This window comes from Melanostigma gelatinosum (genome assembly GCF_949748355.1).
Source record: "Melanostigma gelatinosum genome assembly, chromosome: 8".
NCBI classification, from domain to species: domain Eukaryota; kingdom Metazoa; phylum Chordata; class Actinopteri; order Perciformes; family Zoarcidae; genus Melanostigma; species Melanostigma gelatinosum.
The window spans coordinates 22,709,704-22,728,785 of record NC_136641.1 but is presented as its reverse complement, the minus strand read 5'-3'; the positions used below and the strand labels follow the sequence as shown (position 1 = coordinate 22,728,785).

The 19,082-nt window shown below is 44.9% G+C and overlaps 1 protein-coding gene across 2 annotated transcripts in view; it reads right to left on the bottom strand.

The window, feature by feature from the left end:
• scube3 (signal peptide, CUB domain, EGF-like 3) overlaps positions 1–19,082 on the bottom strand; it is a 65,061-nt gene that overhangs the window by 16,046 nt on the left and 29,933 nt on the right. Inside the window, exons 5-7 of one of the 2 annotated variants that reach the window (XM_079273990.1) lie at positions 9,792–9,938; positions 7,564–7,680; positions 2,995–3,042 (exon numbers count right to left, since the gene is read on the bottom strand). In XM_079273990.1, coding sequence (XP_079130116.1) covers positions 2,995–3,042; positions 7,564–7,680; positions 9,792–9,938 — 312 coding nt within the window. The remainder of the gene's footprint in view (positions 1–2,994; positions 3,043–7,563; positions 7,681–9,791; positions 9,939–19,082) is intronic. The other variant, XM_079273991.1, reaches the window with a different exon arrangement.

The following is a 19,082-nucleotide window of genomic DNA, read 5'->3' as shown; positions in this document are numbered from 1 at the left end:
TTTGCAAAAAGCTCTTTCTCTAAATTAAAAAAAACTAAACCGTGGACTGGAATTATGCATCAAAGCAAAACAGGTGCTTACAGTGATGTCATTTTAAGTTGTATAGTTGTTTCATAGACAACAGTTGAAAACAGTTAAGTGGACGTCGTTGCTGAAGGCGGAACACGATGCATTAATGTACTGTAACCAGGGTAAGTAAATATTAAATGAAGTATTTAACAGTAAATGAAGTTCATGATCACTTCATGAAAAATGACTTCAACCTGGAACAGACGAAGTGAACATCGCAAACAATGTGAGAGGCGGGTCGTCCGAGCTTACATGGCCATTAGCTGCATTTGTCACACTGTTCTTAAACCTTCTGTGTGCGTTTTCATTTGGTTTCAACTCCAGGCCGGCGCTTCCCTCTGTCGATGCCGTTTGAACGCATTTGGTAAGTGTCGTCATGATTCATACGAGACATAACTATCAACGAACTTTCTAGATTCAACACATTCAGCAGTTTCACAGTCTGACTTGGTCTGGTAGCCCGAGTACGACCAGTAGCTTTTGCAGGCCAATGTCAGCAAACATTACAGAGATATGGCCGTGTGACTGGCATTGCTGCTTCCAGTCAATACCTCCGTCCCGAGCCAGGCTTGATAGCACTGTGGGTTCACATAATTGCAAAGTGTGAGCGGAGACAGTTGGCAGACGAGACGATAAGACGGTGTCGGGACATGCCTCCGAAACGCTGAGTCAGCCAGCCATTCTCACCAAACTGTAATGACCATGTGTTAAGAGAGCAAAGAAATATTCCTGACATTATGGTTTTGTGAAGACAGGGGAGAGACGCACGCTCTGGTATGTGCGTGGGTTTGTGTGTTTTGGATTCACACCAGCCACGTCTACAGTGCACCGGGTTGGGACCCGCAATTACAGTAACAGTGGGCAGACTTCTGTAAATATTCGGCAATATGACGTGTTGGGTGTTTGGTCTGATGCTGAGCCCCCACAGTGTGTGTTTCATGCAGACGGGTTCAGACAGTGTACATAATCTCTGAACAGGAAGCCACAAGATTTCTTGCTGCAGCACTTACAGGACTGTTTACAAACAACTTGTCATCAGTCATTATGACGGCCGCACACAACATAAGTCAACGGGTGAGTGGACAGCATTTGCAAAGAGACACAAGGCAGAGGTTCTCCGGGTGTTGATCCCCGGGAATATATGGCTTTGGTGGAAAAACGCTGTTTTCTTGACCAAACAGCAGACATGCAGTTAGAGTGACGTTTCTCAGAAGGTGCAGTTGTTATCAGACAAAAAGCCGTCTGAAGTTCTGAGGTGAATGCTCCCTCAAAAACATGAAGCACACAATAAGAAAACAAGCCGCTGAGAGCAGTTTGTTGGTGTTCTCTAGGGGTGCAACTGTGAAAGCAAAACACAGAGCTGGTCTCAGTAAGAAACTAATAAAGGAAGACGCAAAATATGTCTCTTGCTCCTCATGTTTCTATTTCTGAGAGAGGAAAAAAAACCCAGAAACTAGGACACAATATGTTGAAATAGGTCAGACTGTTATATTGTGGCATTAAGGGAAACTCAGTGTACACAGTAGTAACAACGAGTAACTTAAAACGCTTGTTTTGCATCTTACCTTGAGCAGGCTACTCCTCTGAGAACAAGCCTCCTCCCTCAGTCTCTTACATTGTATAATTAAATCGTAAATCTCTTTGAAGTGTCGAGGTTTGATACATCGTCGTAGATGCAGGAGTTTATTTCTCTTGGCATCTTTGCCATAGCTGTTAAAACACAGCTCATTTGTGATATTATCAAAATGCAGAAGGTTTCGAGACCATTTCTCTTCTTTCTTTTGCCCAAAACTCGCTCCATTGTTCATTTCTCTGCAATCGTTGTGAAACAAATTACTGTTGAAAACAAAACAGAAGAAGAACCTGGACTGAAATATCACACAGTCCCTGCAATAGACTGTTTTAGGAGACAAGATTACGTGTGTATGAAAAGGCAAGTTTAGAGCGATTCCGTGTTTTATCTCTTCTATGAAGCAATCATGAACACATTATTGGCTCCCTCACAAAAGCTAATATGCCGTGATGATGGAGTTCAGGAACACCACGGCTGAGTGTTTAGAACCGTGCGTGCTCAATTTCGCTCATTTCAGTCGTATCAAAACACAAATAACACTAAAGTCTTTGGTCTGCCTCTTAATAGCCAATCACATTTAAATTGATTTGGACTTCTGGCAGAGGCTACGTGCACTTGTAAACATATTCTCATCCTCTACTTAGGGTAAATGTACCAGTGCATAAATAGTCCAGCATTCAAAGTCCTACCAAGGTACAGAAGAAGTATTACAAGCCAAATATTCTAAAAAGTAAAAGTACTCATTCTGCAGAAAAATATTTGCTTGATGTATTTTCTTAAATGACATAATTGTCTATACTGATGTATCAACGTGCAAGCTGCAGTTTACTGTTGCTCGAGGTGGAGCTACTAGTTTTAAATATTTTATAGACTGATGGGTGGTTTAGTGGTTCCAAACCTAGGGGCCGGGCCCCTCCAAAGGGCCACAACATAAAACACTTAATTGTAGTGGAGTAGATAAAGTGTCATGAAATGGAAACACTTAAAGCACCTCAAAACTGTGCTGAAGTACAATACTTGAGTAACTGTACCAATGTAGGAAGATGCATTTGTCATATCTCTCTGTTTGCTACAGTGAATCTGTCCCTTTGTAGAACGTTCACACTGCTGCTCAGAGACTCCCGTTTGCAGCTGTGTTTTGAAAAGGTGCGGTTTGACACGGGCAGCGGCTGTTATTGAGAGGGCATTCACAGAAGGAAGAGGAAGGGTAGGGGAGTGGGGGTCAGAGGTTAAGGGTCAGGAGGATGATGCCCCTGTGGGGAGGGGCCTGATCAGTGCCTGCTAGCTTGGCTTCCTCTACTCCCCACACCCACAGACCCCCAGAGAGAGGAGTCAGAGGAACACATATTTACCATTGGGGAACAGCTGTGGGGCTGCCTGGGACTGGACACTCCTCTCCCCTGCATGCACGCGCACACCCACACACACGCACACATTGTAAAAACACCACTTTAGTTCTCTGTACACTTGAACCACGCAGCATCGGTGCATTACGTAAATCATGAGCATGTGACAAGAACTAATCCGATGTCATTTACAGTACATCCACCTTTTTCCCGTGATGAATTATGAGCGCAACTTCCATTTGTTCCCGTCATTGAAGAGGCGGCAGCGAGAGTTAGCGCTATGCTGCAGGTGTCTTTCCTCTTTTATTTTTGTGGAGATTTTAGGGAAATACATGAGGTGAGAACTCAACCTGCCACACCTTAAATGGGATAATGTGATTATGCCTCTGCCTTGTACTGCAGAGGGATGTGGGGAGGCCCTGAAGAAGTAGTGTTGATAATGTAAAGTAGCATACTGCTTAGCTTTTGTATTTATTATGCTGCTACAGACGGGGAATCGATGAACAGTCGGAATAGCTCTGAGGCGTATCAGTACCTCCACAGCAATAAAGTCAGGGCCGTTTTATTCAACGTGTGTCTTTAAAAGCAGACTTATTCATCATAACAGCAGCAGACAAGTGTTTTGGATTTGTCTTCTTTTCAAACTGATCAGCATACCACGTTAGCTTAAGCTAAGCTAACTTACTTAGGTAAAGGTATTGTCACATTATCCCGTTTGACAGGTTGTTCCCACATTATTTATTTCTTTAAAAGTTCCAACAAAAAAGAAGATACACACAAAATTCATGCACGATATCGTAGGGGTAGGAAAAAGGTGGATAGCATGGGTGAGAGGGGATCATCTCTCCTGAATTAAACAAAAGTTAACGGCCATTTACATCCACAGGAGGCGATAATGAGAGAATGACATTATGTTGTTGAAAAAAAATGAAATAAAGAAAAGACAACTGAGCAAACAGCAGTGATTCTTTTCCGACCAACAAATAGTTTATGACAGATCCTCGTCTAAAATGAAGAGGGTGACATCTCAAGGAAAAAAGTCTTACCTCGCCACATGCAATCGTGCAAATAACATATTCCACACAGTGCAGGCACAGTGCAGTTCTGCTGTCTGCGTGTGAGACGGGGCTTTTGCTAGTTAGTATGAGCCTTGCGAGCCTCGGACAGACAGAGCGAGTGCTGGTTAGTGCTGCAAGCTGAAAGACGGGGACAGTCAGAATCATGCCTGCGCTTTATGGTGTCTTTTATGGACAGATCATTTCAGAATGAATGTTGTTCGGCTTTCATATCGAATCACTAAGCACTGGCAGTGGGCCCAGCCTTACGATTTATGTGTTGTCATTAAAAAGCTATTTGTGTTCGTCATTTATGTCATATTACGACTTTTAATTGATTGGCTTTTAATTTGAAAAAAAATTCAAGTGAATCCCATTTCTACAGTCCACTGGCTGTATATTTAGCTTCACACTTTTATGCTAGACTACACGGCACACGTTCAGTATGCAGACCACGCACACTCTCCCTCCGTACAGCTGGGATGACGGATTGGGCCTTTAAGCACATCAACAAATTGGAAAAAGGTAAAAGACCTTTTGAGGGTCTTATCTCGAACTGCAGTAAGAGCTACCAACTATATCCCTGCACTATTTAAATTATGTTATCAATTATGAACATTATTTCAGAATAAATCAATCCCTGTAATTAAAGCATGTTCTTCTGCCCCTTCGGATGTCAGGATGGCCAATTCAGAGCTCTTTTTAGGTGCCGGATGAGGAAGCAGATGCTCAGCCCTTGAGAGTAACAGGTCAACACCACAAAGCATGAACAGTTCACGTCAACTGCCACAGATGGACCAACATGCAGCATCCAGACACAACAATTATAAGCAGTTAAGAGGACAGAGCACTGTGAGGTACATCTGAACACACCAGCGTGAACGCACAGACCACCCGAAATGAGAGCACAGTGTGTTTATGTTCCGGGCATATGCGTGTAGACTACATGTGTTTACACGCATGTGATGCATGCATGCTGGATATGTACCGTGTGTGTGGTTGTTTGTACAGCTTTCTGTTTGTATTATAAAATGCATCTCTTGCTCTCTTTCTTCGTGTGTGTGTGTGTGTGTGTGTGTTTGGCATCGTGTGGCCAACTCTTCAGATGATTGAACTCCTGAGCATGTCTGCATCTGCCTGCTATTTGTGAGTGTTTATGATTTGCTGCGCTAACAGCGTAAATGCTTCCACATGATGGTCGCTCCTTTTATGACACTACCTGAACTTACGTGATGCACAAACAACTAAACCTGACTTTGTTACATTTTGTTGATTTCAGGCAAATAATCGGACTTCATAGATTGAGTAGGCGAGTTGAACAAATACCTCTGAGAGTGCGTGTGCTTGTGTGTATGAATGAAAGAGAACAACGTGCCCTCCACAAAGGCCCAGCTGACATAAAACTGCCACCAACAGGATGCAAGGTATGAACAAAGGTGAGAGAGGAAGGATCAAGAACCAACACTTCCAAACAGAGCAGCATGTGGTGTTTCATTACAAAATGCATGTCCAAGCCTGGGTGAGGAGAAACACCCCAAACATGAATACAAATGTGTCATAAATGATATTAAACATCCCACAAGATGGATTGAAGGGTGAAGCTACAGCATACTGAAAGAGCCCACCAGACTAACAACAAAGCCGCTGGCAAGAGCTGTTCTGTAATCGGGCCATGTTTCTTTCGGATGAAGTATTCATCATAAATGTTACTAAATCTAAATCAAAAACAGGAGTGTATTTTCTTTTTGTGTGGTTGCTATTGATACCCTCGACGCATAATTTACTTTTTAAGAATGCGGTGGCTGGGAGGTCATTATCACTACGTGCCATGAAGACGGCACGTAAAAATGAAACAACCCCAGCAGGCTATTTATTATCGTATTTGTGACATTCAAGACGATTTGAAACTTAATTCACGATGAGAATTAGATTTCTTTGTTCCAAGAGAAAACCATTTGTTTTAAGCTTTGAACGAATTCAAAATGAAATGTCCTCCTGCAAAGCAGAGGTAGCTGTCATATCTTTTTGCCAGAGGTACAAGGTTATTGCATTCAAACCTAGCACACCAACTTGAACTATTAGTGTACACAGTGCACGATGGTGCTGCCTTGCTGAAGGTCTTCCGACGCTCGTGTCACACTCTCTCTCTCTCTCTCTCCCCGTCAGTGGTTCATTTGGCAGATTGTTTGTTTTATTTAGGTTTTTATTAACTGATAGAGTGTCTGGGAGATGGAGCGCCCCGGTGTCGACCGCAGAGCAGCCCTCCCTCCACCTCTGTAACCCCAGACTCTGAGAGGGGAAATCAGAGATTTTAACTGGCCGACTGCTTCCTAATCTGGCACACCAAATGCACATTTGCTCTGCCTTGGGAATAAGACAAGCTAAGACATATAATTTGGTTGCGGTCAACTTTGTGGCGTGGCGTCCCCCCCCCCCCCCCCCCCGCCTGGCCTAGCAGGGTACAGCAATAATGACAGGATGGCTGACCAGACCTTGACATAGGTCTGGCTCTCATCAGGGCTGCGGTAATAAAAGGGAATCCAGCAGCATTGAGCTAATCAGCCGCTACCCAAACCGAGCTCCCAAACTTAACAGCCACGGAAACCGAGCAACCGCCTCACCAGTCCGCTCTGCAGGCGGAGCCGCTCATTCTATCACTGCGTTTGTCTTCCCGACAATGAAAACATGTCCTGTCCAACTCACTGAAGCTTCCATGACAAACCCAGGGTACCAACACTGCAAGGTACTCACAGAACTGACTGGGTTTGTACTGTATACAGAAGCTATTGATGACACTCTGGTTAAATTAAAGACATGTCTGCAGTAATGGTCGGTCTTAAATTTAGACCTGACGAACTTCATTGTTCATTAATGTTCCACGGTTGTCGATGACTTGTCGGTGCAACTCTGCATGATCCGTACATGTGTATTAGAACTGTGCTTTGACTCTACAGGCCCCATCTGATAGGAAACCGCCCTTCAAAGCGGTTCAATGTGCCCGCGAGGCTGAATGATTTTTACTCAACTTAAGTCAACCCGAAGGCAAACACTGATAAACAATGCCAGTGGAAGGTTCGGTCAGATGTGCGAGTTAATTCCCAACGGGAAGCGGTGGAGGTACTGACCCAAGGGGCTGATAGAAGGTGTGCGTCTGACTGCATGGCTGAGAAACAGAGAGGAATAGGGAGAGCTGTTGTGTCCAGCGAAGAAGAGGAGGATGAGGAGGAAGAAGAGAAGCCAAAGCAGATGCGGGGACTGAGAGGTTACTGGAGCAGCAGCAGCGGAGGGGAAAGCACAGTGGCTGGTAGCCTTTTGTCCTTGCATGTCACAGATCAAGAGCTACTGTAACAAGCCCAGTCTCTCAACTTGCATTTTATCACAACAAACCTCATTTCAAACGTGAATTCAATTTGCTGTCGGGATATTGGGTGCCGAGTTAATCAGTTGTGGCTCAAAATGTTCCCGTTCAAAAGCCATTACTTCTTGCCCTCGGTAGTTGTATCGGGATGAGGTGACTCACCTACACAAGTCTTTCCATCGCTGTGCAGGACAAACTTCATGTGGCACAAACACTTGGGGCTGTGGTCCGTCTCCTCGCAGATGTGCTGGCAACCCCCGTTACCGTAGTTACATGTCACTATCAAAGAGCACAAGTCGTTAACATAAACGGCACATACACACACTTTTGACAGTAAGAGAGGTGACGAGAAATGAAGGAACAGAGACAAGCAACAACCGGCCATATGCTCTGTAACATGATGGCTGCGAGCTCAGACTGCATTCAGTCCTTCAGAGGGCCTCAAGGAGACTTCATGTAAAGCTTCCCATTGTTTCTCAGGATGATTGGGCAAACACAGTCACAACTTAGTCACAACATTTTAACAATATGGAAAAGACAAACGCTCTGAAAAGCAAGAGCAAAATTATTTATTAACATTTTCTTATTCTTATTAAAAACTGAAAGATTAAAGGGTAACTTTGATTATTTTTCTATTCGGACCCTATTTTTCCACGTTTTTGTGTCTAAATGACTAATGGGGGGGGAACTTTTGTGATATTCTTCCAGTATTCGGTGACAGACAGCATTGCAGCCGCGAAACGGGCTTCAATGAAATCACTCAAGGCAACTCCTCACCGTCAATTTACAGTCACTAAAAGTGCTTGTTTTTGCCAATGACAAGCTCAGATTGTGATCTTCGCCAGGAGAATTATGATATTGACCGTGTGTGTGTGTGTGTGCACCTCTGTGTCTGTTACTGGTAACGTAGCTCACTGCTCTCTGAGTGACTCTACTGAGTGCACCTTTCTTGTTATTAAGGGTCTGACAACATTAAGGAAAGTACCCCAGAGTCAAATAAAATGCTTTTCTTTTTCTTTTTCTCTGGATCCACTCTATTTGTTATCGAGTCTAACCAAGTCTCGCTCAGAGAAGTCTCGTTCTGAAATCTTGCATCAGTGTTGCCAAAATCCCCTAAATACCCCGCCATGACATATAAAGTATTTTATCACAAAGCTACACTTTCTACACTCCAACACAACAAACTCTGACACAAATCGAAGCTCGTTAGTGGCAAAAACAAGCACTTATAATCGACGTACATTGTCAGTGCGGAATCGCCCCGAGCGACGACATTGCAGCCCGTTTAACGACTGCCGGCTGAAGCGTTCTCCCTCGATACTGAACCAATTTGAAATAAATGTTGACTCCGTTAAAAAATTACCTACGGTCAAAAAAAACCTGTGTATCTTAATGTGAAGAAAGGCCTTTCTTGCTTTGCATATTCACAACTTCAACTGGTGAACTATGTTAATAACATTTACCACTGTCGTGGTTTTATTCATTCATTACTCCCCAGACTTCAATCGACTCCCACTCAGAATTTGGCATTGCAACTCGATGCCGTGGCCTCGTGCAAGGGCCTCACTCCCTCATTGTAAGTCAGCCTCCGCGCGACTGAGACCGCCGTCATTTTAATGCACGCAATAAATTCTGCAGAACAAGCAAACACTTTGAAGTGAACACATTTTTTTTATATTTCTTACAAACGCAGTACAGGCGTAAGATTTCTGGTTGAAGTATGCGTGTGCAAATACATTTATCTAGTGCCGGGCGAGGGGAGCATTAACCGTGGCACCTCTAACACACCTGTGATGACAGAGTGAAAGAGAGCACGACCGAGCAGAGGCTTCCACCGCCATCCTGTCTGCGCCCTACCATCCCAGCGCCTTTTGCCCTTTTCCTGGGCTGTCAGAGGGAGAGAAAAAACTATAGAATAACACTTCTCCAATCCTTATCCAAACACAGACAAATCCCCCCCATCAGCCGTGGCCCCAGCTCTGACAGGATGATCTCCGTTGCACAGCAACAGGAAGTGTGCGCTGTCCATCAGAGCAGTCCCCTTCCAGTAACCTCCACACTTGCCCTGGTTGTGTAAATGATCGCTCCTCATTTGATAAACATGTTTTTTTGTTTTTACGAGGACTATTCAGGAGATTAGTCACTGCTCGGTAATGTAACTTAAATGTCAGTAGGCTACTTTAAATCTGTTGGAAGGCATTTGTGGAATGAGTACAATTATCCATCATCGGCAGGTCTCCAACCCCAATTACCTTTTCATAAGGAGCCTATAAATCCTCCTTCTGGCGCGTTTCCCTGTGTGTGTGTGTGTGTGTGTGTGTGTGTGTGTGTGTGTGTGTGTGTGTGTGTGTGTGGAGAGGGGAACTGTGCTTCAGGTCAACATGACTTACATTTGCAGTCCTTCGTGTTACGCGTGAGCTGGAATCCAGGTCGACACTCACAGGCGATGCCACCCTTCTGTGTTTCCCTACAGATGTGTGCACAGCCGTGATTCTTGTCCATGCAAGTGGGTCCCTCCTTTGCGCCGTCCGCTTGCGCTGCGAAAGGAAAAAACGGCAAGGAGAGAGTGAGAGAGAGAGAGTGAGAGAGAGAGAGTTTGTCTTTTAACTGTCAAACAGAACACAAACAGTTTTTAAAGCCAAAGACCATTCAGTAAACTGAGAGTTTGGTTTGAAATTAGATGTCACAACGCTTATTTGAGGAGTGAAAATGCTCAAATTCCTGTCAGGCTTCCTGACCCTGAGTCACATATATGCCTACTGCTGGTGACTGACATGCCCAGGACCCCTTCACAAAGATTCAAGCACTTGTTGGAACACGCTCACTCGGTTCAGGCTATAAAGAGGAGGGGCTGCCTACTGAAAGGATAAACCTCCCAGCAGGAGCTGATCCCGTAGACCTGTAATTTTATTGAGGTAATCCCCCCCATAAAGAAAAGAAAGGAGGAACACACTGGAAAAAATAACTCCTCGGTTAAATTCTCTCTGCAGCAGAGACTGGGATCAAAAGAGGATTGCACTACAATAAAGGGTCAGCGCGCATTTTCATCAAGGCTGAAGCACTTCAGCAAGAATGTGTCAAACCTCTAAAAGCACAGAAGGAGACATTGCAGAAAAGAAGAAAAGGCTTTCATAATTCAAAGCTTTACTGACTAACATACGATGCATCATTTCCGCGTGCTGTATGAATGCGTCACGAAGAGGTACAAAAGACACCAATCATGCATGTCCGTGACTTAAGACCCTCACGTCATGAATTATTACACAAACGGACGCAGCGCTCCCTCTGCTTTGCTCTGGACTGTGACAACACGGCTGCCTCTCGCGGGGAGAAGACTGATTTAGTTGTGAAACCTTTGCCGCCGCTACGGATGCAGCGACAAACCCCAGTTCATTAAAAACCAACCAGATCTCTCTCCGTTTCCTTCTCTTCTGGCGAACACGGAGTCAGTGAGCAAGAAGACATCTCCATTAATGTCTCATTAAATCTGATGTCTGATGAAGGGTGTTTGGAGGTCTAGCTTTCTTAATTGGCCAACTTTTCTTTTTGCTATAAATTATGTGGACGTCCAATCAGTGTTGATGGTAGATGTAGTCAATTGAAGCAATACATTCCTAAGTGAGAGCTGCTGGAACCGCGTCGGCCTTGCCTACATGTACCGAGATGCATTGCGCTCAAACTACTGACGCCCAGCCAAAACATAGTAGCTGAGGGTTATGAGCGATGCCTGTACTTATGCCGGTAATAAAACAACACAGAGGCTCCGTAGTCCGAACCAGCGCGAACCAAGAAGGCAACAACTTTAATTTCTTTTTTTTAAATGTATTTCTTATTGTCCACATTGTCGACAGCAGCGCATTACAGCTTCACTCCCTCCGTTTTTACCTGAACATCCGGGTCAACACCGTAAAACGTATCCTCGCCCATAACATCTAATGCACTCGTGTTTTGTGTTGCCATTTTCGCCGTTGAAAATGTAGCTATGGTTTGCGACACGTGCTAGGAGAACAAGGAAATTCAGTTTTTGAGCGGCATCCTGAGCACTCGGCTACCGAAGAAGTACAAACTGAAACAGCCTTCGGTTCTTCCCCGCCTCCAGCTACTTCACTGTCAAATCAAATGACGGCACCGGATGCAGTTTGCAGCTGCGAACTGCAGCTTTCTTGGTCAACACAGCACACACTGAGGAATTCATTGCTTCAATCAACTACATTTACCATCAACACTGATTGCACATCCATATATATATATATATAAAAAAGGTGTCAAATGTTCCCTTTAATTACTTATTGATGTACTATTACTCCTGCCACCATGACCTCCTTTAATTATGCCTTCTTGTTTTCCACATCTTTTGCCCAGAACTCAACCTGCCCTTGTGTGTTTTTCCACTTGCAGCTGAAATCTACTCTAATCTTTCTCTATTTCAAGTAGCTGACGATGTTCGGGTTTGATGACCCCCCCCCCCCCCCCCTTGGTTAAATACTTTCCATCACTTTAAGTCTGTCAACAAGTGTCACCAGGTCCTACAATCCTCTCACACGTTGCTGCCTGAGCTCCCGTCGTCATTGCAGACACTGCAGCGACAGCCATCCCTGCTCAACAAAGACTCAGCACTGAACAAACACGGGGCCAGCGTTTCAGCTCTGAAGGCAAGAAAAAGAAGGAAAAAAAACATGGCAGGACTGAGTGAAGTGACCGTGAATGAGCGTCAACAGAGCAGCTGCTGTAAAGTGCTGCAAATTTCACAGCGAGGCGTATGGATATTTAAGTAGGATGTGGAATTCAGTGGTCCCCCAGAGCAAGAGACAGACATCTATGAACTCAACAGAGGATTGAATTTCCAGCTAAGTAACCCCCAAAAGACCAAAGATTACGAACTAAGGTTGTATTGTGCATCCCAAAACTCACTTCACTCCCCCTTTATTTCGATGTAGCCCCTTTCCCTCAAATGCTACAGAGCCATCCATCATTAACGGACTGGGGCCAGAACCTGGGCCTTCATCTCTCTGAAGACCAATAAAAGCCAACGTGTTGACACAATGGCCCTTTTCTCCAGGCCAGGCCCAGCTATCGTCCACCGTGTGCAGTTCCCTCTAACTGGCTGCCAAAGGCCTCCAGTTTTTACCATTACTAAATGACGGGAAGCAGAAAGAAAAACATCCTTTCATAAGGAGGTGGATGGGAAAGTTAAGGAGATGGGGGGGGGGGGGGGGGGAGATCATATGCGCCCCAATCCACTAAAACTATCTGCTGACCCATAAAACATAACTACATGTAGGAACTAATAAAAGCGATCACAGCTTTATAGGCACAGACCTGGACAGTCCAAAGTCTTGGAATTGAGAGGGAGCCTTTTCAAATAGCTAGCTACCAGACTGGATGTGAGTTTTCACACAGCTCAACGCAGACGGGCGTCATCAAAACGACTGCGCTTGTGGTAAAAAAAAAAAAGGGAACACTGCAATTAACCAAGAAAACAAGTGGGAGTGTTTCCTCTGCAAAGCAGCCACAACTTTATCCTCACCAAGAGAGGCCGTGACCTCTGCACCCAACACGAAGAGCTCATGTTGTTGCCAGAAGCCAATAAATCCCTTTGTTGTTCTGCTCGCTCAATAATAACCTGCATGTTGAAGAAAAGGTTTGGCATTTTGGGAAACATGTTCAACTGCTTTCTTGCTGAGAGTTCGATGAAAAGATTGATACCACGCTCATAGCTCATTTATATGAGTATAAAGATTGTTTGTTTATTTTATAAAACACTTGCAATAAAACCGTGTTGTTTTTACACGTCTGTTTTTGTACAGACTGTTTCCATTCTCTGTTCTAATTATTTTAATGTGACCCACTGAGGTCATGTTGAGCATTTCGAGCGCTCACTTTTCTATTCTTACCTGAAGAGAACAGCAGCATGAGCCATAAAGTGGCCACCGTAAATTATTCTTCGATCTCTTGAAGCAAAATCAATTTCTGTCATTAAGCCGGTGGAACTTCAACTTAGTATGTGAGATCTGCTGCGGCACCTCCAGGACATTGCATTAAGTGCAGGGTCACAACACACAGCCACCTTTTTGAAAACCAGCAGGTCAGGACAACAGAGAAGGTGAAAGTAAATAAAGATTTACTGATGATGGCGACTCCTGAGGGTGTGGAGAGAGATTGATTGGAGCTCAAATCACTATTTCAGCCAGTGGCATTAAAATGTAAACTCTATCGCTTGTCAAGTCAAGTCAATTTATATATATATATATATATATATATGAAAAGTACTGCTATATGAACAAAAGGGCAATACCATTTGGTTCACGAGATGCAGGTAGCATGTTTCATACTTAATCTGAATATAATTCATACTTTGTTGGCATCTTATTCTGAAAACCGGATGTTCGTCTGAAGAAACCGGATGTTGTCTCACGTTAATCTTTCCGCTAACTTTCAAAGTCCGTCGCTCGCTCCCGATCTGCGCCGTTTACATGCGTTTACCGTGAATTTCAGCATATAGGTGCACTACAATTACTGACTATAGGATGTTTGCTGGCTTTTATCACACTGTTCTTGTCATCCTCTTGTTGTTATGTATATGTATTGTCTCTTGTCTTTCAATTAACAAAAAAATAAAAATTATAATAAATTTAAAAAATGTGTTCCCGACCAAGAAAAGAAGCAACAGTAAACGTTCAACAGCAGGACGTTTTTACATCACAGGTGGAACTGCGCAAATGAAGTTAATGAAGGTGCTCCAGCTAAAATGCAGACGTACAAGATCCTGGAACAAAAGATCCAAGGAGGCCACAAGTTCTTCACCGCAGAGCCGCAAGCTCTCTTAAACCTGAGAACCATGTAGTGGAGAGACTGAAACAATGGGGCTGAAGTAGTGGAAGGCATGCCAAGGGTTTACGGTCTGCTCTGAGTGCTTAGGGCAGAGAAAAGAGGGCTCACGGTCCACGCCGAGACGCTGTCATACGTCTCAGAGGGGAGACGGTCCCCTCTGTACTCGACGCTGGCTGGAGAACATTAAGAAGCTAGTGTTGGTTGGTTACAAATTGAAAAGAAGGGGCCTAAGCATGGAGCCACCACACTATTAAAGCAGCATTCCTTCCTCTTAGATAATGGGCCCTTAAAAGTTTTAATAGGAGGATAAAAATGTCAGCGCATGAAAAGGAGAACGGCAAAGGAGCTGAACCGGATCGAGTCGAGCTGTTGCTGCGACGCAGATGGTCAGAGAGAGAGCGACGGGGCAGTCGGTCTGTCAAGGGGGAGTAACTCTTCCCCAACGACTCCGTTCATGGAGAGCAGAGAGAATCCACCCAAGTGCTACTGTTTGGTCTGTTGTGCAAGCGCTGATTTTCTCCAGCTCCCCAAGGCCTTGTTGAGGCTGCTCATTTCACTGCCTTTCCTCAGAGAGGAGCCACCGAAAGCGCCGAAAGCGAAGGATGGAAAGAGACGGCAGAGGGCATTGTGGACGGAGAGACGTCGCTGCCAAAGCGCTCAATGTTCAACTGTATTAGTGTGCTGTGCTCCTGAGAACACAGCACACGCTATGTAGGTACTATATGCTCCAAAAACCATCGTTTTCTAATCGGTATGTACAGTTGAGAGCGATATAAATCAGGATATGCGTTTGCGTTGACACACGGGTGTATTTGCATAATGCATGCAGGTTGTGTGCGTCTGCCCATCTGTGTCACAGACAGTTGTGCAGCACCTGCTGGTGGCCGTGCCACTCTCGCCTTCACTCCTCCTCTCATCCTATCAAGGTCAGCTCCCTGTGCAGTCCCTAAGGAGCCATGCGTCCTCCCAGCAGGACAGACAACACGGCAGCACAGCACAGCACAGCTCTCTTTAGAAAGACGAAAGATATGAGGTGCGGTGTGTTATTACAGAATCACATTCTTTCCAAAAGTCAAAAAAAGGGAGAGGCAGCTGAAGAAGGCATCTGTCTCTGCAGGGCTCAGTCTGGCCCTCTGGTTAAAGCCATGACAGCCAAGCGTTAGTGGAAAAACCCCCACTGGCACTCAGGCAGTCCGCAGCATCGTGCTGGGCCGGCCAGCTTAGTGACGGCCTTCAACAAACCCACCAGCAAAAAAAAGGGATGCCCGTCTCAGATGAGGTATGGGGGAATTCAGTGGCAAGGCAGCCAACATTTGCTCCAGCCCGAGCCACTGATGTATATTTGTTCAAGGGTGGGCGAGAGGCGGGTGGGGAGGACATGGTAGAGTCAAAGAGGGAAGATAATGTAGGAAAGAGACGGAGGGAAAGTAAGAACAGAACATATGAGGGGTGGACAGAGAAAGACAAGCGGGACAGTGAAGTGTCCCGGGTGTCTTCATCCCCGCTGCTGGGCTAACGGGAGAGGCTTAATAGGCAGCAATGGGAGCACCAGGCGTTCCCTTCGCTCCACTTCCCCAGAAAAGGAAAAGAGCCTGGTTACACGGTTGGGCTGCAGAGCAATGGAGCAGCGACTTCTGCACTTGTAAAAACAGTTCTGTGGCCAATGCACAGACAGGCAGGCCTGCTGAGAACCAACATGGGGAACATGTAAGAACCTTGTCAGCTTAACATCAATACATCAATAAAACAGGGTTCGATGACGCCATGTCTGATTTCATACAGGAGGAATGTGACAGCCGACGAGCAAAGCCAACTGAGAATATGATGCAAACATTTATTATGGATTTGATCATATTCATTGGAAAATTCCTTGTGCTGCTGCAGTTCTGGCTCAGCACAGAAAAAAACCCATATCCTGAAGTGGACATGCCACGGTCGGCATCAAAATGGCATTTCCAAAAATGCGTCCGAATGAGCCTCCAGCCGGATTAAATGAAAATGAGAGAGCAGAGAGGGACGCTGAGGAAAGTTGTAAACACAGGAAGAGGTTTTCTTTGACGAAGTAAACATTTCCTGGAAAGACGAGGCCTACTGTAGAGAAAAAGAGCAACGCTTGTATCCACAGTCAGGTGACTGATGAAAAAAAAATAAAAACATTGGCGGAAAGCCTTCTATTATTCTTTCCAATGTGGTAAAATGAGTAAATGTTTTGGCAAGAATGATTTGAACATGAAGTGGCCCACACTGCACTACACAGTTATGGATTTTTCTTTAAACGTCACTTTTCTGTTTAAAAAACGTTACACGAGACATGGACGTTATCCTTCCTTCCACACAAACCCACTCAGGCCGTAGTGATCGGCAGCGTGACAGGAAGTCTGATCCAGAGCACTCAACCTCTTTTCATACTATTCTGCAGAGCTGAAGATTCTAATTTCAAATCACATAATCATATTTGGTGTATTTTTGAGCTGAAGACAATCTGACTGAATACAAAAGTTACAATATGTGACTTGCATAACAGCCCATAAGTGCACACTTAAGGTAATTCCCAACCGGATGATGCACAGGACTAAAATGATGGACGCGTGGGTTGACTGAGCTTGAATTTCCAGAATTCCAATGTGCTGGATCCCGTCTCACGCACACATAGTACGTCCCTGTTATCCTCCTGTATAAAAAGAGACGATAAATCAAAACGCACAGCAGCGGAACCCTTCTTGACCTAAACGGCATTCCTATCAACCACTGAGCACCTTGGCTGGCCTTTCACAGGCTTTCGCTCTTGACGGGGAGAAATGTTTGGGGAGAATAAATGAACTGTTACATTTTGGCCGGCTAGACGATGGAGCCTTCATTTGTCCGGAGTTATTCCTGCTCTGGGGGGGGGGGGGGGCAGGTCTAATAAGAGACAGGCCAGCAGCAGCCTTCTCGTTAGCTGAGAGGCTGGCAGACCCCTGCTGCCTAATTGGCACAGGCTCACTGCTTAACAAGGGCTTTCCTACCAGCACTACCCTGCACTGACCGTGCGCTCCACTGTCCCCAGAAAGACTTGCAGAAGTTGCCCAAGGAACACTTGAACCATTAATGACAGAAATGGAAAGCTGATGTCTTTTTAATGAGCACAATAATGCTCATGAGCAAACTGCACTCCAGGCGTTGCTCTTTAAGAGCGGCCTTTGCAGAATGGATGGAGGGTTGCATTTGAAGCGACTTGGCTGGAAGATTAAATCAGTTTTAATTTTTTCAATCATTTGTCCCCCCCCCCCCTCCTCCTCTGAGCCACTTGTACATATATTTTTTTTCAGTAAGCAAGGAAAGTGAGATTTGCAGCAATCCTGCAGGGTTGTTGTCCAATAACTCGGCGAGTCTCTTCCTCACTACCTCCATGTTCCCTCAGACACACACTGCTGTCATAAGAGCAGTAATAATAAGCAGATGAGTAGTTGTTCTGGCCGTTACTCTTTCAAAAAAAATAATGAAACAATGACAGAGCGGCGGAGTGAAGGAAGTTTGAAGATTCATGGCAGCTTTAATCTCTTGCTCCAAATGGGCCTCATCTGGAGGCAATAAAGACAAATTTAATATGGAAATGGAAGATTAACAGGAACTGAGGGCATTTATCAAGAAAGAAAAGACAGAGGAAGTGAAAGAGAGACGACGGGGGGGGGGGGTGCTCACAGTCTGCCTCTGATAGATATAGCAGCAGTGCAGAAGAACACAAGAACCAGCTTTTCACTCCACTCCAATAACACTGCGTTTATGAAATGTAAACATTGACAGTTCAAGGCCAGGCTGATCTCATGAAGCAGACTTCCAAGATCCTCGGTTCCCCATCCAGGGGACTTCGGACCATCACAGTCTAATGACTCCCAGCATCGAGCAGTCATCATACAAAAGAGAGGAGGGCAGAGGCGGAGAGAGACACTCGGAGTCCGATGAACATGCCGTCAGCAGGGCTTCGTGAATGACAAGTGCTGCAAACCCCAGGAAGCAAGAGATCTGCAACACAGTCCCAGAGCCGAGGAGTCTGTGGACAGCTGAATAATTGCCCCTTGAATAAATGCGTTTCTGTGATAGTGGTAACAGCTGTTTATTTCCTCTGATGTTGCTGTTCTGATCTGTGGATAAACCTGCCAAACGAAGAACAGCAGCAGGCAACGCTGTGCCACAGGGACAGCGAAACAAACAAGAAGAAAAGCAACAGCACGACACAGAGCAGCACAGGGAACACAATCTATTCGATTTGTATTTAAACTCCCAATTATCTAAATCTCCAGCAACAAAATATCTCTGCTTTTAAAGTCTGTATAATCATGAGTACGGCTGTCGCGATTCTCCAAATCCACAGATTGATTGGCTGTTTTTATCAGCACTCACAGCCATTGTTAGTCTATGACGTAGCCATATGGTCAAACTGAAATAAGGATTTTAATATGTTATAACAATATATTCTACCAGTCTATTGGGAACAAAAGAGGATCCGCTTTCAGTCCACGTCGGGCTTTCGGTGCACTGCAACATTATTCCAGACTATTAGGGTTTCAGAATAATGGGCTGTCGGAAAAAAATGGGCAGTCCCCGTTCAAAAAAGGGGGAAATAACGTTTAGTGTCATCGTTTCATCGATACTAACGCGCTCCAGACAGCAGCTCGCCGCAGAAATTCGACAGTCCGTCTCCTAGCAATGCCGGCTCTCAGCTGCCAGTCAACGGCCTGACTTTCAGACATGGGAGAAGTACACTGTAGTGTTATCATTGTTTGAAAGCATTGTAGGTCGGCTTTTAGTTTGTATGTATGATGATAATAAGATTCAATCGGGGAAAATAACTCTGAAGTGATTCACCAAAA